General features: G+C 41.2%; 1 protein-coding gene across 4 annotated transcripts in view; it reads left to right on the plus strand.

The window, feature by feature from the left end:
• Window positions 1–17: 17 nt before the first annotated feature.
• The window catches only part of Kdm3b (lysine demethylase 3B), a 77,356-nt gene continuing 53,298 nt past the window's right edge, over window positions 18–24,075 (plus strand). For all 4 annotated transcript variants that reach the window (XM_042691929.1, XM_042691930.1, XM_042691931.1 and 1 more), the window contains exons 1-6: window positions 18–236; window positions 10,779–10,946; window positions 14,269–14,382; window positions 17,141–17,246; window positions 19,874–19,998; window positions 23,538–23,612. In XM_042691929.1, coding sequence (XP_042547863.1) covers window positions 45–236; window positions 10,779–10,946; window positions 14,269–14,382; window positions 17,141–17,246; window positions 19,874–19,998; window positions 23,538–23,612 — 780 coding nt within the window. In that variant the 5' untranslated portion in view covers window positions 18–44. The remainder of the gene's footprint in view (window positions 237–10,778; window positions 10,947–14,268; window positions 14,383–17,140; window positions 17,247–19,873; window positions 19,999–23,537; window positions 23,613–24,075) is intronic.

The following is a 24,075-nucleotide window of genomic DNA, read 5'->3' on the forward strand; positions in this document are numbered from 1 at the left end:
GTGGGAGGAGGCGGGCGGGAACGCGGGTCTGGCTGACCCTGGCGATGGCGGACGCGGCGGCCTCCCCGGTGGGCAAGCGTCTGCTGCTTCTGTTCGCGGACACCACGGCCTCGGCTTCGGCCCCCGTGGCGGCAGCGGTGGCGTGTGGAGGAGATCCAGGGCCTGCGCTGCGCACTCGGGCCTGGCGGGCCGGCACGGTGCGGGCCATGAGCGGGGCGGTGCCCCAGGACCTAGCGGTGAGTGGCGGCTGAGGCGGGCACTTGAGTCCGGTGCTGCAGGGCCTGTGGGCCGCCTCCCCGGGGGCCTTTGTGAGGGGGCGGTGTGGTGGGGGTGACCCAGTTCCGCGCCCCCGGATCTCCTTAGCGCCCCCCGCCGGCACTTCAGCACCCCGGCACCTGAGCTGTGGCCGGCATGGCTTCCGCGTCGGGGTGCGCGCCCCAGTTTCTCCTGGGGGGCGGCCAGGGTGCCAGGAGCTGCTGCTTCTAGCCGGTTGGCCCCGCCTCCTGGGCGCCCCTTTGCTCTGCGTCTCCCCCTTCCTCCTCCCAACACGCCTTCGGAACAAGCTCTCGAACCCGAGGTGCCCGGGCCTGGCAGAATTCTGCCGGCGCTGCCACAGCCCCCTAGAAGACGCAGACCTGTAATCCCCAGGTTTGCCCCGAGCCCCGCGCCCTGTTCATTTCCTCTCGGAGCCCGGAGTGGAGCGGCAATGTGGGCAGTGGTGGGAGGCACCGAGGCTGCAGTGGGAGCGCTCGGGGATTTTTTTTTTTTTAATCTGGCAGTTACTTCCTCGTCTGAGCTGGGCTTGGCCGGCTCTCACTCTGGGCTGTTTTCGAGCTCCGTTCTCTGCACTTGTGGGTGACAGGAAGCTGCAGTTTAGGGCTTGTTGAGAAGTTGGAGATCTTTCTCAGGGGCTGTGGGGTGGCTGCTGGGTGGGGTGTGTGGGGGGGTGCTCTTTTGCTCCCAGCTGGGCTACTCCCTCAACCTTGGGGACAGGTTTTGTTTTGAAACTTTTGTGTTGGAAGCTGGGTCGCTTTTGCACGCTTGCAGGGGTGTGTTTTGTGATTAAAGTAGTTCGGTGATTTAACTTCACTAGCACTCGGTCTTATAATGTATTAATTTTGTTAACGTGGTGGTAAAATAGCTGAGTTTGGGCAAGCCTCTTTAGTTCCTCATTCTAACAGCAGCCCTCTAAGATATTCTAGTGAGGTAAGGCTATGAAAAAAATGGAGTGGGAGAGTCTTTTGAAATTTAAGATAGATCAGCACGCAGAACCTAAATATTCTTGAAGAACTTGTTACTGCAGACATTTGATTCACTAAATAGTAACGTATTTTGTGAGATCTGAAGTAGTGTAGGCTTCTGATGTTCATTTTTCTTCCTTTTCATCAACAGTGTTAGACTGCCTTTTTTTTCCTTTATGGGTAGACTTGTGGCTGGCCTAAGCTTGCCTTTTGCTGCTTTGATACTCTCCCATGCTGTATAAGAAAGGCTGCTAGGACATTCAGTAGGTTTTAGTAGGGCAAAATCGTAATTTTTCTTAAACCACCCATGAATATTACAGGGTAAGGATAATGATGATCAAGACAAGGATTTGAATCTAAATGCCTCTGTGCTTGTTTTAGAAAGCTAGGATGGGGGAGGGAGGTGACCTCAGATACACTAATTCACCCTTGGAAACAATGCATATTTGATATATTTATGTGTGTATATATTTATATATTGTCCTGAGGTATAGTCTGCCTTACTACCTTTTTGGTTGAGGCTTTGTTTTCTAGTTCTTTCACTGGTTCTTTCCTCCTTTGTATGAATTGCTAATGGGTTTTGCACCTGAAATGGCTACCATTTCATTTTGTTGTTTTCTGGGCTCCATAAGGGCACAGATTTTTGAAACTCACTGAGAAGCTGAACATCGTCTAAATTCTGAATATTGAGCCCATGGAAAGGGGTTCTCAAACCAAGTAAAAAGTTGCAGTGATTATTAAAGTTCTTAAACCTGTGTTGAGGTTTGGCATGATGCTATCTGAATGTAGAAGCAAAAGCAAGTTTGGGCTTTGAGAATGAATTTATACTTGTATGTTTCTCTAGAAACATAGATAAGAAAAGAGATACAACAAAACTCAAAGTTGCTTTAGATTTTCTTAACTGGCTTGCAGAATTATTAAGATTTGTTATGTTCTGAAGTTCTATTAGTGACAATGACTAGAACTAGACCTTACTGTTTTATTGTTTCATTGAAGAGATTTCCTTTGGAGTCTGGGCATGTGGACCTTTCCAATTTGTACCACACACTGTAGTAAACACAACTATCCTCCAATCAAAAGTGTTCTTCCTGTACTCTAGGGTGGAGTTTGCAAGCAGCTGGCATGTGATTGGGCAGATTTTCTTTCAGTTACATTTAAGATGTTTTAAGGCACGCTTGGTTTTGAGTAAAGCATAGCAGGGCTCCCCAGTTTAAGGATGAGTAATTGAGAGTTGGATGAATGAGTTTCTTAAGTGATTGAAGATAGAATTCTCAACTTTAGGCTCTACTAATATCCTTTTCTAAATGCTTTTTGATGCAGAAGTCTCTCAGAATATAGTATTCATAGTTATCTGTTTTTATTTTTAAAACAATATCAATGGGCTTCCTTAAGATGTGATTATGCAAGTGAGGTTGCTATTGACTGGGAGATTCTTTTAGGTAGATATGTTGAATAGCAAATATATCCTGATAAGTAACTATTGAGATTTTTAGCCAACTATAAAGTTTTTTCCCCCTTTACCTTTGTCTTTCAAAACGAGACTTAAAAAAATCCTATTGCATAATTTTTAGTGTATGGATTTGGTACATTTATTGCTAGTTTTCCTTTCCTAACTCCGTTGTACTCTGTGTTTCTAAATCATTATTGGACCTTGGTACTTTCACATCTGTAGGTATAGTAGATAAACACACAGACCCCAAAATCATGGATTCATTTTTGTTATAAAAAGAGACTATTTGCAAAATGTTGAGCAAAGCTGTACACATGAAAAGACAGAAATCTTCATCCTCTACCAGGTCTACTTAACAACAACAACAACAAAATATATATGTATATATATACACACATATATAATTTTTACCTTAAGTATTTGACCAAAAAAAACAAAAGCGCTTATCTCTATGCAAAAATTTGCTGTTTTAGTTTTTTCTCTTTTTTAATTAAATAATAATAATAATAATAATAATTATTATTATTATTATTGCCTGGGGCTTGAACTCAGGGCCTGGGCACTATCCCTGAATTTTTGCTCAAGGCTAGCACTCTACCACTTTAGCTACAGTACCACTTCTGGCTTTTTCTGTTTATGTGGTACTGAGGAATGGAACCTAGGGCTTCATGAATGCAAAGCAAGCACTCTACCATGAAACCACATTCCCCCCTCCCCAAATTGCTGTTTTAGCAGGCTGCATTAAAAAAAATATTAACAGTATATCATGATCAGCTATATATATATATATATATATTTTTTTTTTTTTTTTTGCCAGTCCTGGGCCTTGAACTCAGGGCCTGAGCACTGTCCCTGAGCTGCTTTTGCTCAAGACTGGCACTCTACCACTTGAGGCACAGTGCTACTTCCAGCTTTTTCTGTTTATGTGGTACTGAGGAATTGAATACAGGGCTTCATGCATGTGAGGTAAGCACTCTACCAATAAGCCACATTCCCAGCCCTCAGCTGTATATCTTAAGACCCAATACAGGCACTCTCTTGCTGAAAGTGAATTCCAGGGCCTAACACATATTAGGCAAGCACTCTACCACTGAGCAACATTCAGAATCATTATAACTTCCTTATATTCCATAGAATAAATGCACTATCATTCATTTCTCCTTTTGGTGAATATTTGAGTTATTTAAAGGTTTTGGGGGGGAGGGCAGAAAGAGACACTAATAATTCTACCATTAATATACTTAAACATATATCTTTTGGTAATCCAGGATTTTTTTTCATTTTTTTATTGTTTTGTTTTGGTCAGTCATGGGGCTTGAACTCTGGGCCTAGGCCCTGTCCCTCAGCTCTTCAGCTCAAGGCGAGCGCTCTACCACTTGAGTTCTACCACTTCCAGTTTTTCTGATGATTAATTGAAGATGAGTCTCATGGACTTTCTAGCCCTGGCTAGGTTTGAACTGCAGTCCTCAGATCTCAGCCTCCTGAGTAGCTAGGATTACAGGCGCCTGCCTCAAGTAATCCAGGTTTTTATTTATTTATTTATTTTTGGGTCCGGTCATGGGGCCTAAACTCTGGGCCTGGGCGCTGTCCCTCAGCTCTTCAGCTCAAGGCTAGCGCTCTACCACTTGAGCCACAGTGCCACTTCTGGCTTTTTTCTTTTTGCTTATGTGATGCTGAGGAATCGAACCCAGGGCCTCATGCATGCAGGGCAAGTGCTCTACCACTGAGCTACCTTCCCAGCCCAAGTAATCCAGGTTTTATGTCTGTATTTTACCCATTTAGGACTGGATTGTAAGGTTGAGTATATGTGTTTTTAAGTTTCATTTAATATTACAGATTATTTCTCAATATTCTCCAAACAGCAAAAAAAAGTTTCAGTGCCAGTCTGATAGGTGAAAAATAGTATATAGCATTTTCATAACTAGTTTCTGTACTGACTTTTTACATTTCTTCCTTTCCATTCCCTCCTCCTCCTCTTCTTCTTCTCTTTCTCTTCCTCTTCTTCCTCTTCCTTTTTCTCTTCTTCCTCCTCTTCTTTTTTCTTCTTCTTCTTCATTTATGCACCAGTGGCTCATGCCTGTAATCCTAGCTGCTTGGAAAGCTCAGATCTGAGGTTCTCCGTTCAAAGCCATCCCAGGCAGAAAAGTCCACTAGACTCAGTCTTCAACTAACCAGCAAATAAACTGAACTGGAGGTGTGGTTCAAGTGGTAGAGCCTGTGCCATGAAGGAAAAAGCCAGAGGCGAGTTGGAGGCCCTCTTTTAAGTACCTGCCCCAGGACTGGTGTGCACGTGTGCACACACGCACACATGCACATGAAGAAGAGGAAGAAGAAGAAGAAGAAGAAGAGGAGGAGGAGGAGGAGGAGGAGGAGGAGGAAGATGTCATCACAATTCTCAGGCTTTTTCAATGGCTTGAGAAAAGTTTACTTCAGAAACTTGCTTGACTTACTTGAAAATAACTCTCCCAGATTAAAAACTTTATGAATAATCTTTAAATCTTTAAAAAATTTTATTTTGATCTTTGGATCTTTGGTCCATCTGGGATATTCGTTTTAATAGGCATGTGAAATCGAGAATCTAATTTTTTTTCCCCTAGTGAGTATCAATGTGTACCAGCAACAATTTTATTAAACTATTCCTTTTTTGTAGGAAAAAACTTGAATTAAGAGGTTCTATAAATGTAGCTTCTCAGCTGTCCAGAACTTGCCAGAGGAGGGGCTGGGAAGGTGGCTCAGTGGTAGAGTGCTTGCCTTGCATGCTTGAGGCCCTGGGTTCGATTCCTCAGCACCACATAAGCAAAAAAGAAGAAAGCCGGAAGTGGCGCTGTGACTCAAGTGGTACAACGCTAGCCTTGAGCTGAAGAGCTGAGGGACAGCGCCCAGGCTCAGAGTTCAGGCCCCACGATCGGACCCAAAGAAAACCCAAACAAAAAAACAGAACTTGCCAGAGGAATGAAAGCATAGCTGCCTTAATTTTTTTTTAATCAGTTGTGGAGGTTTAACTGGGCCTGGGCACTGTCTCTGAGCTACTTTTGCTCAAGGCTAGCACAATACTATTTAAACCACATCTCCACTTCCACTTTTCAGGTGGTTAATTGGAGATAAGAGTCTCACAGGGGCTAAGAACGTGGCTTAGTGGTAGAGTGTTTGCCTAGTATGCATGAAGCTTTGGGGTTTAATTCCTCAGTGCCACATAAACAGAAGAAGCTGGAAGTGGTGCTGTTGTTCAGGTGGTAGAGTGCTAGCCTTGAGCAAGAGAAGCTCAGGGACAATGCCCAGGCCTTGAGTTCAAGCCCTGGAACTGGCAAAAGAGAAAGAAAGGAAGGAAGGAAAGAAAGAAGGAAGGAAGGAAAGAAGGAAGGAAGGAAGGAAGGAAAAGAAAAGAAGGAAAGAAAGTTTTATGGACTTTCTTGCCGAGGCTGGCTTTGAACTGTGATCCTTAGGATTACAGGTGTAAACCGCCAATGCCCCAGCTCTGCCTTAATTTTTTATCCTATAATCTTCATTTCCATCAAAAAAGATATTCTAAATTCCTTTTTTTCTTTGATTCCAATTATAATTGTATCATGTTATTTCTATTTGGAAGTCTGCCAAGAGAAATGAAAGTGTATCTAAAGTATTTTGTTTTTACATCCACCTTTCTTTTCCTCTTTGTCTCAGGACAGAGTGGGCTAACTATAAAGTATTTGTTTACTGTGTTTCTAGATAATGTAATTATAGTCAGGTTCAGGATAGTACCATATTTTTAATGTACAATCCATTCCTATTCTCCATCTATGTTCAAACTTAGAATTTCATCCCTAATTAAAATAGAGTTTATACCTTTAAAATGTTTGTCCTAGCCGGTGCTGGTGGCTCACATCTGTAATCCTAGCTACTCAGGAGCTGAGATCTGAAGATTGCAGTTCAAAGCCAGCCTGGGCAGGAAAAGCTGTGAAACTCTTACTCCAAAAAACCACCTGAAAACTGGAAGTGGTGCTGTAGCTTAAGTGGTAAAGCACTAGTGTTGAGTTGAAGAGCTGAGAAGAGCTGACAGACAGTGCTCAGACCCAGAGTTCAAGCCCTATGACTGACCAAAAAAACAAAACAAAAATGTTTGTCCTAAATGTTCTTTTCTTGTAATTCCAAAAGTGAAACAAAAATATGAGTTATAAAAAAGTATCTCTTTTGTGTTTACTAAAGGCAAAATATTTTGAATGCTTAGCTTTAAAAATAGAGATTACTTAGTTGGTAAATATGTATACTGTTTAATTGTGGGCCCTTCTAAGTCACATCTTAATATCTTAACTCTATCCTTATAGTAGCAGGCTTATTTGTTTGTTTCTTTGTTTTTGTCTGTCGTGAGGCCTGAACTCTGGGCCTGGGTGCTGCCCCTCAGCTCTTCAGCTCAAGGCTAGTGCCGCTCTACCACTTGAGCCCCAGTGCCATTTCCAGCTTTTTCTGCCTATGTGGTGCTGAGGAATTGAACCCAGGGCCCCATGTATTCAAGGCAAGCACTCTACCACTGAGCCACCTTCCCAGCCTGCAGGCTTACTTTTGAAACGTGGAGCCACAGTTTAAGTTTTTAGGTACTCAGGTATTTTGCATAGTTCTTTTTTTTCGCTCTCTCTTTTCTGCTGGTCCTGGGGCTTGAATTCAGGGCCTGGGAACTGTTCCTGAGCTTTTTGCTCAGGTCTAGGGCTCTTCCACTTGAGTCACCACTCTACTTCTGGCTCTTTTGGAAGTTAGTTGAAGATAAGAGTCTTACTGACATTCCAGTCAGGGCTGGCTTCAAACCATGATCTTCAGATCTCATTCTCCAAGTAGCTAGGATTACAAGCATGAGCCACCACCAGTGCCCAGCTTGCAGCTTGCATAGTTTATTTCTAATTGAACTTTTTTTTTTTTTTTGCCAGTCCTGGGGCTTGAACTCAGGGCCTAAGCACTGTCCCTGAGTCTGTGCTGAAGGCTAGCATTCTACCACTTGAGCCACACCCCCACTTCTAGCTTTTTCTGTTTATGTGGTTCTGAGGAATTGAACCCAGGACTTCATGCATGCTAGGCAAGCACTCTACCACTAAGCTACATTCCCAACCCAATTAAACATTTTTTGATAGCTGGGCACAGTGGTACTGCATGCCTGTCATTGCAGCTTTGCAAGAATCTGGAGATCTGGAGGGTCCAAGAGTCAGGAGAATTTTGTTTCTGCCCCAGCATGTTCAGAAATATCTATGAGAACCCTCTCCCCACACCATGTTGGCATGCACTTGTCATACTAGATAAAACAAGAAATGTAAATAGGATTACAGCCCAGGACAGTCCAGGCAAAATAAAAGCAAATCCTATAAAAAAAATAACCAGAACCAAAAGGCCTGAAGCATTATTCACACAATAAAGCACCTGCCTAGCAAGCACCAAGCTCTGAGTTCAAACCTCAGTACACACGCACAGTGCTTTTGAGATGGGTTCTTGTTATGTTTGCCAGGCTGATCACTCCTTTTTCTCCATAGGTCCTAAAAATCTGAGCTCAATCAGTTCTCCTAGCCTTAACCCACCAGGTAGCCAAGACTACAGGCACCTGCCTGGTTCAGTTTCTTTTTTAAAAGTTCTATGAATATGTATTTTTGTTTTTTTCTATTTTGTGACAGGATTTTACTATATAGCTCAGGATGGCTTGAAACTTTTGATTCTCCAATCTTGGTCTACCAAGTTCTATAATTACAAGACTGTGCCACCATATCTAGCAATATATGATTTTGAATAGTTTTTTTCTGTGTACTAGGAATTAAACCCAAGGCCTTGCATAGGCTAATCACATGCATCACTGTTATGCTACATTCAAGCTATTAAAAGCTCTATCTTAATTTATCTCTGCATTCTCTTTATTTCAGAGTTATGCAGTGTGCCCACCAGTGATCATCACACTGTACATTCATTTTGTCAGCATCTCATCCTTTACTATATAATCAGATCTTTTAATTACTCATTTGTTTATTAGGGACTTGGTTCACTTATACCTCACCAAAGGCTTTAGACTCAGTTGATTGGACCTCGTCCCCAATTTGTTCTAGTTGATTTAGATTCCTCCTTCATAAACAGACTCAAAATGGGGCTCAGAGGCATGGCATTTTCTGTTGTTGGTGATTTACTTAACAACAGCTGAGATGGGTTCCTGTAGGCTTTGATTCCTCATGGCCTGGGGGACACAACACCTGTTACTGCTTCTCAGTTTTCCACTGCCTTTGACAAGATGGTGTTTTTTTAAGCTCTCCCTCCTCCTCTATCCTCATTTGCCTGTGTCTTTTACCCTTGTTCTATAGATGGGCAAAACTAGCCTGGTTGTTTTATAGTGACTCACATGGTATGAGTACATTGTTTATCAAGGAAGAAGCTTTTTTTTTTTAATAGGGACTTTAGGGGTAATCAGACCCAAGGGAACTGACTCACAAAACAAACTCTCTAGAGATTGATTTGAAACTCCATATGCAAGGCTATTAATTTACAATGGGATATTTACCTGTGCCGATGAAAGCCCACTCTTAGTTTCCTCAAGAGACCAAATTATAGGCAAGAAGGATCTTTGCCATGTGAAATATCAAAGAGAAATTGGGCTGAACAATTTTTACAGTAAGCAGCTCTAAGTTGGTGATTTTTTTTTTTTTTTTTGTCAGTCGTGGGGCCTTATCTCTGGGCCTAGGTGCTGTCCCTCAGCTATTCAGCTCAAGGCTAGAGCCCTAACACTTGAGCCACAGCGCCACTTCTGGCTTTTTTCTGCTTATGTGGTGCTGAGGAATCAAACCCAGGGCCTCATGCATGCAAGGCAAGCGCTCTACCACTGAGCCACCTTCCCAGCCCGCTCCCCCCCTCCCACCCTCTTTTTAAAGTAGGGGAGTGCTCATCCTGGTGTTTGAACTCCAGGCCTGAGTGCTGTCCCTGAGCCTTTTTGCTCTAGCCGCTTCTCCACTTCTGGCTTTTTTATGGTGGTTAACTTGAAATTAGAGTCTCACAGACTTTCTTGCATAGGCTGGCTTCAAACAGCAATCCTCACATCTCAGTCTCCTAGGTAGCTAGTATTATAGGCATGAACCACCTGTGCCTAGCTAATCCTCTGGGTTTTCTTTTGTTTTTTTTTTTGTTGTTGTTGTTTTTGTTTGTTTTGTTGGTCCTGGGACTTGAACTCTGGGCCTGGGCACTTCAGCTTAAGGCTAGTGCTGTACCACTTTGAGCCACATTGCCACTTCTGATTTTCTGGTAGTTAAGAGTCTAGAGGTATGAGTCTCACAGATTTTTCTGCCCGGGGCTGACTTTGAACTGCTATCCTCGGATCTCAGCCTCCTGAGTAGCTAGGATTAGAGCTTTTTTTGGGTGGTTAATTGAAGGTAAGAATTTCATGGACTTTTTTTGCCCTGGCTGACTTTGAGCTGTGATTCTCAACTCTCCTGAACAGTTAGGATTACAGGCATGAGACACCAGTGCCCAGCTAAGACAGTGTCTTGCTGTATAACCCAAGCTTGCCTCAAACTCATGGTCCTCCTGACACACCAGCATGTGTGTCCTGTTTTTACTCCCACTATAAACCATGTAAGAACTTCTCCCTACTCTCCCACCCTATCTACCCCCTAAATGTTCAGTCTTTTAGCAGCAATTGATATTAGCAACCTGAAGTTTGTAACTAGATAACCCCCAGTTTTGTTTTGTTTTTAAAGAGAAAAGGTTTTTCTGTTTCCTAGGTTGATACTGAACTCCTGGGATCAAATTATTTTCCTGCTCTTGCCTCCCAAATAGCTGGAACTATACCCATGTACCACTATGGTTGGCTTATCCTCCACCTAGTATGTGTAAATGTTAGTTGTAAGTTTCAGTAGGGCTACAACTAAACATTACTGAATAACTGGATAGTTTCCACTCTCTTAATTCTGTTCCCCTTTTTCAGAGTGAGGCTGAGACCAACTTTCTGGCTCTAAACTAAGATCAGTTTTCATTAGCATCCTTTAAAAGAATTTACAATAAGTATAATTCTTCCTAGTTATTCAAAACCTGAGGGGTTATTTTTATGTGTCACTCTGTTGTATTTCCCATCCAAACTGCTTCTTATCTCATTTTTACAGATTTTTGTAGAATTTGATGGTTGTAACTGGAAGCAACACTCCTGGGTTAAAGTTCATGCTGAAGAAGTTATTGTGCTTCTCCTGGAAGGGTCACTTGTATGGGCACCACGGAAAGACCCAGTCCTTCTCCAAGGCACTCGAGTTTCAAATGCACAGTGGCCAGCTCTGGTGAGTAGATTTTGTTTTTCTTTCTTTCTTTTCAGCAGTGTTGGGGAAGGAACCCAAAACCTCCTAGAGTCATGTGAAACTATAGCACTAGCTCTTCAAGTGGCTTTAATTTAAGTTAATTAATTTATTATTATCTTTAAGTAGTTGTACAAAGGAGTTGCCACTTGATACAGAAGTTTATAAATACAATGCACACTTTTCAACATCTCACCCATCCCTGCCAACTCATCCCTTCTCTCACTTTTCTTAATTGTAGCATATCGATTGAATTCATGAAGTGGTTTTTATTGGATAGGGATATACCTGAGCTCTCTTTTATTATAACTGCTGTAATCACCAAATAACTAATCCTTTAGAACTTGCAGAAATTACATGCTAAACATAATTTTATTCTGAAGTTACTAAATAAAAACTAAGAGAGCTTTTCTCCTATTTTCTAAAACTTTATATTTGGTAATATTTGATACTTTATTACCTCTGAAGAATTTTTTCACCTTTAGTCTTTTCTCATAGCAAGGTTCTGAAACAATGTAAACTACAACTTTTTTTAAAATCAAGCTTTGTTTTGTGAAGCGAGATACAAGTGTTATAAAATTTATGACTAGGAAGTGGTGCTGTGGCTCAAGTGGTAGAGCACTCCCTTGAGCCAAAGAGCTCAGGGACAGCACCCAGGCCCAGTGTTGAAGCCCCAGGATGGACAAAAAATAAAAAAAATTATGACTAGCCAGGTACAGGTGGTTTACGTTTGTAATCCTAGCCACTCAGGAGTCTGAGATTTAAGGATCAAGGTTCAAAGCCAGCCTAGGTAGCCACATCCAAGAGACTCTTAACTTCAGCTGACCAGCATAAAGTTGGAGTCAGCCTTGTGCAAAAAAGCTAATCCCTGCTGCGTGCTGGTGGCTCACACTTGTAATACTAGCTACTCAGAATGCTGAGATCTAAGGATAACCGTTTGAAGCCAGACCAGGCAGGAAAGCCCATGAAACTCTTATCTCTAACTACCAGAAAACTAGAAGTGACACTGTGCCTCAAAGTGGGAGAGCGTTAGCCCTGAGCAAAAGCTCAGGGACAGTGCCCAGGCCTTTAGTTCAAGCCCCATGACCACCACCAACAAAGTGGGAGGCTCGGAGTTCAATTTCCAGAATCAGCATTAAAAAAATGATAAAATAGAACTTAAAGCTGGGGCTGGAGAGGTGGCTTAGTGGTAGAGTGCTTGCCTTGCATGCATGAGGCCCTGGGTTTGATTCCTCAGCACCACATAAGCAGAAAAAGCCGAAGTGGCTCTTTGACTCAAGTGGAGTGCTAGCCTTGAGCTGAATAGCTGAGGGACAGCACCCAGACCCAGAGTTCAGGCCCCACCACCGACAAAAAGAAAAAACCCTCAAATCTGGGTGCATATGGCTCATACCTGTAATCTAGCTATTCAGGAAGCTATGAAGCCAGCCAGGATAGGGAAGTTTGTGAGACTCTTACCTCCAATAAACTACTCAGAAAAGGTCAGAAATGGCATTGTGGCTCAAGTGGTAGAGCACTAACCTTGAGTAAAAGAAGCTCAGGAACAGAGCCCAGGCCCAGAGTTCAAACCCCAGAACTGACCAAAAAAACAAAACCAATAAACTCAATACTTAGAGAATCCATTTGCTTCTAGCTATTCTATTAGCAAGATTCTTGCATAAATGATCATTTTGGGGGGGGGGGGGTCCGGTCGTGAGGCCTGAACTCTGGGCCTGGACGCTGTCCCTCAGCTCTTCAGCTCAAGGCTAGCACTCTACCATTTGAGCCACAGCGCCACTTCCGGCTTTTTTTTTTTTTCTTATGTGGTGCTGAGGAATGGGGTTTTGTGGGGTATTGTTTTGTGGTAGTCTCACAATATAGGCCAGGCTCTCAAACTGGTGACCCTTCTGAAATACTAGAATTAGGAGTGTGAAATACTGTTTTCCTTTTTTTTTTTTTTGGGGGGGGGGGGGAGGATCTGGTCGTGGGCCTGAACTCTGGGCCTGGGCACTGTCCCTCAGCTCTTCAGCTCAAGGCTAGCGCTCTACCACTTGAGCCACAGCGCCACTTCCGGCTTTTTCCTTCTTGCCTATGTGGTCCTGGGGAATCGAACCCAGGGCCTCATGCATGCAAGGCAAGCACTCTGCCACTGAGCCACCTTCCCAGCCCTGTCTTTCATTTTTGTTTGTTTTGCTTTTTGTTTTTCTGTTTTGCTAATCCTGGGACTTGAACTCAGGGCCTAGCCACTGTCTCTGAGCTGCTTTTTTGCTCAAGGCTAGCACTCTTCCACTTGAGCCACAGTGTCACTTTTTTTTCCCTGTTTATGTGGTACTGAAGAATCGAACCCAGGGCTTTGTGCAGCTAGGCAAGCACTCTGCCACTAAGCCACATTACCAGCCCTCATTTGTTTTTAAGTTTACTTAAACTATTAAAGCAGCTTTTACAAATGGAAACAGTGCAACTCAGCATTTCTTTTACAGACTATGAAATAGTGATAAGAATTTAACAGGCTCCCCTCTGTACAGTATGTTCACAAATAAAATAAAATAAAATGAAAAAAAAAAAAAGAATTTAACAGGCTGATCCTGATGGCATGGTCATGGCTGTGCAAGGCTTAAGGATTATGGGTTTTTTTGAGGCCAATCAGGGCTACATAGTAAGGCCCTCAAAAAAAAAAAAAAAAAAAGAAAAAAATATGTACATGTTTATATTAATAATTAGAAATCCCATAACATTTTCAGAGCAGTAAAGTATAACAGATTTTGCCTTCTTGAAGTCTGACAAAACGAGTCATATCCCTCGGAAAAATGAAGAATTTCTCATTTCTACCTGTCCTTTTTTTTTTTTTTTGGTCGGTTGTGGGGCTTGAACTTTGGGTCTGGGTGCTGTCCCTCAGCTGTTCAGCTCAAAGCCAGTGCTCTACCACTTGAGCCACAGCGCCACTTCCATTTTTCTGGTGGTTAATTGGAGATAAGAGTCTCACGGACTTTCCTGCCCGGGCTGGCTTTGAGCCACAATCCTCAGATCTCAGCTTCCTGAGTAGCTAGGATTACAGGCAAGAGCCACCCGTGCCCGGCTCTACCTGTCTTTTTTAGCTATAAATAAAAGTATTGGGCAGACTTTCTGCTTAATTTCTTCCTATAATTGTTTGAGGGACAGATGTTGAATTAGAAATGTTTTTCGAGGGACTCATGCTTTAGCCTATCTGTATTGATTGATAAGGATGAAAGATGTTTAGAAATGGGAACTTTCCCCGAACCTAGAGATTTAATTGTTACCTATTTTTCTTTCCAAGTGCTAATCAATTTCTTGTCCTTGTACTTCACAGACTTTCACTCCCTTAGTAGATAAACTGGGTTTGGGTTCTGTGGTACCAGTAGAATACCTTTTGGATCGAGAGCTTCGTTTCCTGTCAGATGCTAATGGATTGCATCTGTTCCAGGTATTTTATACTTTTGTACCTTCACTCTGTTATATTTCTTTGAGTGTGCTAATTTCTTTGTTGATGTAAGTATGAGTATTTATCACCCCATTTTTTAAAAAAAGATTTCCTCAATAAATTTCCTTGTGTGTGTGTATAATTAAGGTGTATTTGCTTCCTTGAAAAGCACATTTGGTGATTGAAGCTTCTCTTTTTTTTTCTTTTTTCTATTTTTTATGTTTCCCTATTCCAGTCTAAAATCACTCAATACTAAGAGGACAATTCTGAGGGTCCCTTCAGAAAGGTGACTTCTCTAAGGTAGCTTTTACTGTAACTTGAGTCTGAGACATTTATGATTACCTCAGTGACAGGTAAACTAGGAACAGTGTGGGCTGGTGCCCGGAAACATGAAATATTGAAGAGTTTAGGTTATGTCTTTAGCTACAAAGGAAAGGAGTAAGTGGTTTAAACAAACTAGCATCTCAGTTGTGGTTCAGAATTTAAGAAAAGATACTGTATTTTTCTTGTAAAGGTTGCTGTCTGAAGGATAAAAACTGAGAGTCTTCCCTGAGTGCTGGTGGCTTAACCCTATAATCCTAGCTACTCAGGAGGCTGAGATCTGAGGATCCAGGTGTAAAACCAGCTGGGGCAGAAAAGTCAGTGAGACTCATCTACAATTAATTAGCAGAAAGCCAGAAATAGAGGTGTGGTTCAAGTGGTAGAATACTAGCCTTGAGGAAAAAGCAAAGTGAGAGCTTGAGGCCTTGAGTTCAATTCCCGATACAGGCACCAAAAAAAAGTGAGATAGAGATCCTAAGAATTATATGGGCATTATCAAAGTTATAACAAGGATTTATTTTAGCATAACATTTAAAATAGGTAAAAATAGAAAAAGAAAAACATTTTCTGCTCTAGATGCAGAATATATAAAGACTAGCTAGGCGCTGGTGGCTCACACCTGTAATCCTAGCTACTCAGGAGGCTGAAATCTGAGGATCATGGTTCAAAGCCAACTCGGGCAGGAAAGTCCATTAGACTCTTATCTCCAATAAACCACTCAGGAAACTGGAAGTGGCACAGTGGCTCAAGTGGTAAGAGTGCTAGCCTAGAGCTGAAGAGCTGAGGGACAGCACCCAGACCCAGAGATCAAGCCTGGTGACCAACAACAACCACAAAAAAATTAAAGACTCGTTTTACTCTTATTATTGAGAAGTATTTTCTAAGCTGTATTCTGTGAGAGCTTAATGATTTCTTTTTGCTATATCTTCCTTTCTCACTAGGCAACCTTGTTTTGTTCATCTTTAGTGTTTATATGAAATGGCACTCAATAAGTGATCCACAAGTACTAAAATAAGCAAAAATTTGCAAAGAATAAAATATTTTGGGGGCTGGGAAGGTGGCTCAATAGTAGAGTAATAGCTTTGAGCTAAAGAGCTAAGACATCGCCCAGGCCCAGAGTTCAAGCCCCACGACCAAAAAAAAAAAAAATGTTAGTCAAGTAAGTGTAAGAAACATTGACATTGACATAAGCTGGGTGCCAATGGCTCATGCCTGTAATCTGAGCTACTCAAGAGGCTGAGATCTGAGGATCAGGGACTGAAAAGTCCCTATGAGACTTTTGTCTCCAATTAACTACCAGAAAACCAGAAGTGGAGCTGTGGCTCAAAGTGGTAGATAGAGTGCTAGCCTTGAGCAAAAGAGCTCAGGAATATCACTCAGGCTCTGAGTTCAAACCCTATGACTGACACCAAAAAAAAAAAAAGGAAAAGAAAGAGAAAGAGAGAAAGGAAGGAAGGAAGGAGGGAGGGAGGGAAGGAAGGAAGGGAAAAAAGAAAGAAACATTGGCTTGTACAGATTTATTTTTTTTCCATGTAACATCTCAGAACCATAATATTATGTCAAAGGAGTATTTAATATTCCCCAAACTTAACTGTCCCTAGCATTTATTTTTGCAAAGAATCTTGTAAAACTAGAGAGTTCTACAGATAATTTTAGCAAATGCTCTTAGAGTTTCTTTGTATAAGATTTTTTTCTCAGGGGCTAGGAAGGTGGCTCAGTGGTAGAGTGCTTGCTTTGCATGCATGAGGCCCTGGGTTCGATTCCCCAGCACCACATAAGCAGAAAAAGCCAGAAGTGGTACTATGGCTCAAGTGGTAGAGCACTAGCCTTGAGCTGAAGAGCTGAGGGACAGTGCCCAGGCCCAGAGAGTTCAGGCCCCGTGACTGATTTAAAAAAAAAAAAAAAAGATATTTTTCTTATCTAGTTAAATCTTAGTCCTGAGGCTTGAACTCAGAACCTGGGCATGTCTCTGAGCTTCTTGGGCTCAAGGCTAGCCCTTTACCACTTGAGCCACAGCACCACTTCTAGCTTTTATGTTTATGTGGTACTAAGGAATCAAACCCAGGGCTTCATGCATGCTAGGCTAGCACTCTACCACTAAGCCACATTCTTAGCCCCTGTGATTTTGCTTTTGTTTCTTTGGTTGTTTTTTTTTTTTGTTTTGTTTTGTTTTTGGTGCCAGTATTAGGACTTTAACTCAGGGCCCAGGTGCTGTCCCTCAGCTTTTTTGCACAAGACTGATGCTCTACCACAGCTTCATTTCTGACTTTTTGGTATTAATTGCAGATAATGGTCTCATAGTTTTTCCTACAGAGCTGGCTTTGAACTGCAATCTTCAGATTTTTAACTTCCTGAGTAGCTAGGATTATAGACATGAGCCAGAGCCTGTCTGATGCCATTCATTTTAATATTAGGTGTTCTCTTCTTTTATCTTTACCAGATGGGAACAGATAGCCAAAACCAGATCCTTTTAGAACATGCTGCACTGAGAGAAACAATTAATGCTTTGATCAGTGACCAAAAGCTACAAGAGATATTCAGCCGAGGTAAGAACAAGTAGTCTTCTGACCTGAAATGTGAATCAAGTGGACAGTCATGTTGAATGATGGAATGGGACATTTGTTCTTATCATCTTTTTGTGAGTGGAGTTCTAGTTAGCTGGATCTCCAAAGTAAATAGGATCTCAAGTAGACCAGTATTTTCTCTTCATTCCACATTTTATAACACACAATTTTGTTGTGAGTTTAGTTTTGTTGTTTCACTCATTTCTTCCATATGTACTAAGGCTGGGTAGCTGACACCTGTAATCCTAGCTACTTAGGAGGCTGAGATCTGAGGATCATGGTCCAAAGCCAACCTGGGGAGGCTGGGAAGGTGGCTCAGTGGTAGCGTGCTTGCCTTGCATGCCTGAGGCCCTGGGTTCAATTCCTCAGCACCACATAAGCAAAAAGAGAAAAGCCGGAAGTGGCGCTGTGGCTCAAGTGGTAGAGCACTAGCCTTGAGCTGAAGAGCTGAGGGACAGCGCCTAGGCCCAGAGTTCAGGCCCCACGACTGGACCCCCCCAAAAAAACAAAGCCAGCCTGGGCAGAAAAGTTCCCTTGATATTCTTATCTCCAATTAACCTGCTCAGAAAATTGAAGTGGAGCTGTGGCTCAAAGTGATAGAGTACTATCCTTGAGCAAAAGAGCTCGGGGACAGCGCCCTGGCCTTGAGTTCAAGACCTACAATGCACCAAAAAAAAAAGTGCTAAGGAGTACATGTACTAGACACAATGTTAAGGCACCAGGAATACTGTAAATAGCTAGAATAGCTAGAAAATGTTTACTTTCGTTGCATTTACTATTTGCAGATTTCTCAAGAACTCTAGATTTGATATCAACAAAAGATACAGAGTAAAAAATATATTTTTAGAATACTAGGTCCACTGACTCATTCACAAGAATCAGAAAAAGAGAAGGGAGGAGTGGGAAGGGGAGGAACTATGGATGTAGGTGAATATTGGAATGCTCACATAATATTCACAAGGCACCAGGCTCAATCCTTAGCACCAGGGGTAAAAAAAATATTAGCTTTTTTTCTTTTGTCAGATCTAAACAGGTATAGGTAGGAAAACTACTGGGGAAAGTTATAGGATATTTTTGGCCATACTGGGGATTGAACTCCAGGTCTTGCATTTGCTAAGTAGGCACTCTACCATTTGATCCACTTTCCAGCCTTATTTGTGTTGTTTATTTTTGAGATAGGATCTCATTTTCTTCCCCAGCCAGGTCTGGACTATAGTCCTCCTATATGTGCTTTTCTGCTTGCTAAAATTACAGGTCCATGCTATTATACCCAGCCATTAGTCAAGTTGTGGTCTCACCAACCTTTTTTTTTTTTTTTTTTTTGCCTGGGATACCCTCATACCATAATCCCCTGATTGCCACTCTCAAGTAGCTAGAATTGGGCTGGGAAGGTGGCTCAGTGGTAGAGTGCTTGCCTTGCATGCATGAGGCCCTGGGTTCAATTCCTCAGCACCACATATGCAGAAAAAGCCACAAGTGGTGCTGTGGCTCAAGTGGTAGAGTGCTAGACTTGAGCTGAAGAGCTGAGGGACAGCACCCAGGCCCAGAGTTCAGGCCCCACAACAGGCAAAAAAAAAAAAATCAAGTAGCTAGAATTCCCAGCATGAGCCACTGTGCCCAGCTAAAGTTATATTTAACCAAGTAGTAGTATAGAGGAAGAAAGAAGTTGAAGGAAAAATTGACATCAGAGATGAAATTTGAGTGACCACAATATGAAGAAAGGATTATGTGAATGTATATAGAAACATTTTAGGATCATCTAATAGTAATGCTTTAGCTATATAGCTTCAAATATACAATATATTGAAGAAACAACTGGCCTTCATTAAAGGGCAGCTGAAATTGTAAGGTAATATTACCTGCTGATAAATATTACCTTTGACCCTCTGTGTTCCTATGAAGACAGGTGATAGATTTGTTCAGACTATTACTTATAGAGAGATTAAAAATCTCATAAATTGAACTCTATCCACTGCTATTGAAAATCAGATAGCAGAATTTTAATAGTCAAATGTCATTCTTGTGATTGTTTGACATAACACCACATTAAATTTAGTAACCTACTTTTTTTCATGTACATATCAGGTACCTGAGTACATTTCCATACTTCCTGTAGGTTTTTAAAAAAATTATTGTAAAGGTAATATACAGAGGGGTTACAGTTACATGAGTCAGTAATAAATACATTTTCTTTTGAAGTCATCCCCCTCCCCCCAGTTTTCCCCTCCTGACTTCCCTCGCTTCAGAGTTGTATATTTCATTTCTAACATTGTGACTACTGCTTCATGTAGTTTTGACTTGTAAGTTTTCTTTCTCTTCCTATATTATTTCTAGAATTTTATACTGGAGAAGAGGTGGAATTGGGAGCCTGGGAATGTCTAAGGAATCCTCAATTAAATGAAGAATTTATAAAGATTGGGAAAAAAATCACTTTTTTTCTTAAAGTTCTGAGTATGGTAAAACTAGAATTGCTCCTTTATTGAGCTCTGTATAGAAAGTGTCATGTATTTACATTATATAATTTGTCTTCTACTTTTAGAATTGATTATAAAACTTACATATTTTGGATTATAATCCAAAATAGTCAACTGAATTGATCTCTTCTTTAGGTCCCTACAGTGTTCAAGGTCACAGGGTCAAAATATACCAGCCAGAGGGTGAAGAATGCTGGATCTACGGTGTTGTAAGCCATCAGGATTCAATCACCCGTCTTATGGAGGTATCTATAACTGAGGTGAGGCTCTATTATTCTAAGATCCATATATCTCCTTACTGAGGATAGTATAGAGAAAGTAAGCACTGTAGTACTTATAAGACTTTAGAGCCGGGTGCCAGTGGGTCACACCTGTAATCCTAGCTACTCAGGAGGCTGATTTTGAAGGATCACGGATCAAAGCCAGCCTGGACAGGAAAGTCCATGAGACTCTGATCTCCAATAAACCACCAGAAAACTGGAAGTGGCACTGTGGCTCAAGTGGTAGAGCGCTCACCTTGAGCTGAAGAGCTCAGGGACAGTGCCCAGGCGTGTTCAAGCCCCACAACTGACAAAAAAACAAAAAACAAAAACCTTTATGATTGTAAATAAAGGCCATGCAACTTTTTTTTTTTTTTTGTCAGTCATGGGGCTTGAACTCTGGGCCCGCGCGGCCCTCAACTCTTCAGCTCAAGGCTAGTGCTATACCATTTGAGCCACAGTGCCACTTCCATCTTTTTCTGTTTATGTGGTGCTTAAGGAATCAAACCCAGGACTTCATGCATGCGAGGCAAGCACTCTACCACTGAACCACCTTCCCAGCCCTGCAACTTTTTTTTAACCTCACAATTCTCATCTGTAAATTAGAGGTGATTATGCAGATCCCCCCTAACCTCATAGCACTCTTTTGAGGACTGAGAAAATGTACTTGAAAATACTTTGGAGCCATGTATCATAGCACATGCCTGTAATCCTAACACTAGTGAAGCTGAGGCAGGTTAATGGAAAGTTTGAGACAAGTATGAACTGCATAGTGAGAACCTGTCTCAAAAAACAAAGCAAAATAAAATAGAACTGGGAAAGTACCCCTAGTAATCAATAGGACAATATGTAAATGAAAATAGTAGTATTATATTCATAATAACTAGTTGTTAAAAGACTGGTTAGCCTTTGCTTTTGTACTGCTTCTATTATTATATCCTCGATGCTGAAAAAATGAATTGTTTCTAATGAATAAACAAGAAAATGGCATCTAGAGATACCTAGAGAATCATTTAGGAGAAATAATAGATGAGTGTTTGGAGGATGACAAATAGGTACTTATGGTATCTTTGGTTTTAGACTTACTCTTTTATGTGTATGTGCCAGCCCTGGGGCTTAAATTCAGGGCCTGGGCACTATACTTAAACTTTTTTGCTCAAGGCTAATGTTGTACCACTTGAGTCATAGCTCCACTATGGCTTTTGGGTGGTTAAATGGAGATAAGAGCCTCACATACTTTGCTGACTAGTCTGGTTTCGAACTGCAATCCTCACATCTCAGCCTCCTCAGTTAGGATTACAGGATGAGCTACTAGTGTCCAACCAGACTTACTCTTTTTTTTTGTCATAGGGCTTTAACTTAGGGTCTGGGCACTGTTTCTGAGCTTTTTCACTCAAGGCTAGTACTCTACCACTTTAGCCACAGCTCTACTTCCTGTGGTTTATGGAGATGAAAGTCTAATAGACTTTTCTTCCCAAGCTGGCTTTGAATCATGATCCTCAGATCTCAGATTTAGCTAGGCGAGGTGGCTTATACCTGTAATCCTTGAGGCTCAGGAGGCCGAGATTCGAGGATCATGGTTCCAAGCCAGCCTGGACAGAAAAGTCCCTGTGAGATTCTTACCTCCAATTAACCACTCAAAAGCAAGAAGTGGAGCTGAGGTTCAAAGTAGTAGAGTTCTCAGGGACAGTCCCTGAGTTTAAGCCCCATGACCGACAAGAAAAAAAAATCAAAATATAAATGAAATATTTCTATTTTATCATACAAAATGTAAACAAAAGTACTTCTGTTTGCACGCTCTCTCTTTCTCTCTCTTACATAGTAGAAAATGAGAGCTGTCCCTTTCAAATATCATTTTACCCACTCCCTTGGTAACTAACCATTAACAATTTGGTATGTATATCCCATATTCTTCAAAATATTTTCTATGCACATATACACATATAGTATACTTATTTGACAGAATTCTATAAGTTGTAGTTTAATAATTAATAGGTTGATATAGTATATCTAGTCACACAATTTCTCGTTTTTTACTAAATTGTTTCTAACATCTTTTTAGTGTATGCTGGTTCTGGGGTTTGAACTCAGGAGTTTGAAGCTCAGTCCCTGAGCTTCTTTTGTTCAACTCTAGCAGTCTACCACTTGAGCCATAGCTCTACTTCCAGCTTTTTATTAGAAATAAGAATCCTCCCAGACTTATATGCTTGGCCGGCTGCAAATTGTGATCCTTAGATTATAGCCTATTCAGGAGGCTAGGATTACAAGTATGAGCCACCAGCACCTGGCTATAACATCTTTATGTCAGTATAGAGATCTGATTCATCCTTTTAAAATATATTCTACTAAATGGATCTACAGTAATTAATCTAAAATTGAGGGATATTTAAATCACCACCAATATTTTCACTAATAAAATAATAACACAAGGAACATACATGAACCTCCTTTTTACATTCATTATTTATTTGAAATAAATTTCTTGGTATATAACTTATTGTGTATTTCCAGTAAGTTTGGTATTTCCTGTCAAATTACTCCCACTCCAAATTGTTTTTTCTTTTTTTGGGGGGGGGGGTCCGGTCGTGGAGCCTGAACTCTGGGCCTGGGCGCTGTCCCTCAGCTCTTCAGCTCAAGGCTAGCACTCTACCACTTGAGCCACAGCGCCACTTCCGGCTTTTTTCTTTTTGCTTATGTGGTGCTGAGGAATCAAACCCAGGGCCTCATGCATGCAAGGCAAGTGCTCTACCACTGAGCCACCTTCCCAGCCCAAGAAGTTTTTTCTTCATTGTTGTTTTTATTTTCTTTTTTGTCTTTTTTTTTTTTTGTCTGTCTTTGGGAGGGTAATGGGAAGCACAGAGGGAGGGGACAAAGGTGAACAAATGCAGCAGTGGTACTTACTAGACTAGTTGAAAATGAAGTCTGTAACTTGTAGGTATGAATGGGAGGGAAAAACTGGGAGAGAATGAGGGAAGGAGTGACATTATCCAAAAAGAAATGTACTCATAGTTGGAGGAAAATGAGGGAAGGGGTAACCAGTTTGACAAGAAATGTACTAGCTGCCTTATGTATATAACTCTAACCCCTCGGTACGTTACCTTGACAATAAAATTAAATTTAAAAAAAGGAATGTACTCATTATCTGACTTAAGTAACTGTAACTCCTCTGTATATCACTTTTATAATAACAGTAAAAAAAATTTAAAAACTTAATATGCCAAATAGAAATTAGAGATACAGAATTTGAAATGAGCATTCTTAAAAAGATATACTTGAGCCTTCACACAATCGGCTTTTTCATTAATTCACTTAACAAATATTTTCATATTTATTATGGTCCAAACTTCATTTCAGGTCTTACTATAGCAGTGAATGAGAGTTTAGATCCTTGCCCTCATGGAGTTGTCACTCTTGAAGAGGAATAGGAACAATACATAGTGTGTAAATGAGGAAAATGCATAGTTAAGTCTTGATAGATAAGGCATTAAATTTCTTTTTCCTCTTTTTTCTTATGTTCTGCTGTCCTACTCATACCACAGAGTGGTGAAATCAAGTCGGTAGATCCTAGACTTATCCATGTGATGCTGATGGATAACTCCACGTCTCAGACAGAGGTATTGTAATAGACTGAGTATCTGAGTAGACTCATGAGCTTGTATTCTCTTGTTATGTAATGTCTCTCACTCTCTGTATATGTTTTCCATGGATACTCTTTGATTATTCAACTTTAGCCACTACACCTTTTTTTCTGCAATATATGTATGTATGCGGGATAATCTCATGAAAGAAACCTAGTTTGAACAAACCTTTTAGTCATGGCTCCATTCTCTAGGTGTTACAACATCCAAGCCCTATTTATTTCTTCTTACATTTCTCATGACAGGTATATTTGAAAGAGATGGCAGATATTTAAGACTGTGATAAACAGTAGTAAATCATAACCTACTCAGTAATACAAACTGAAGAAAAAAGCCAAGCATTGGAGACTCATTCCTGTAATCCTAGCTTCTCAGGAGGCTAAGATCGGAGGATCATGCTTCACAGCCAGCTTGTCAGGAAAGTCCACGAGACTCCATA

This window comes from Dipodomys spectabilis, unplaced genomic scaffold, assembly GCF_019054845.1.
Source record: "Dipodomys spectabilis isolate Male_0828 unplaced genomic scaffold, ASM1905484v1 ptg000147l, whole genome shotgun sequence".
Classification (NCBI taxonomy): domain Eukaryota; kingdom Metazoa; phylum Chordata; class Mammalia; order Rodentia; family Heteromyidae; genus Dipodomys; species Dipodomys spectabilis.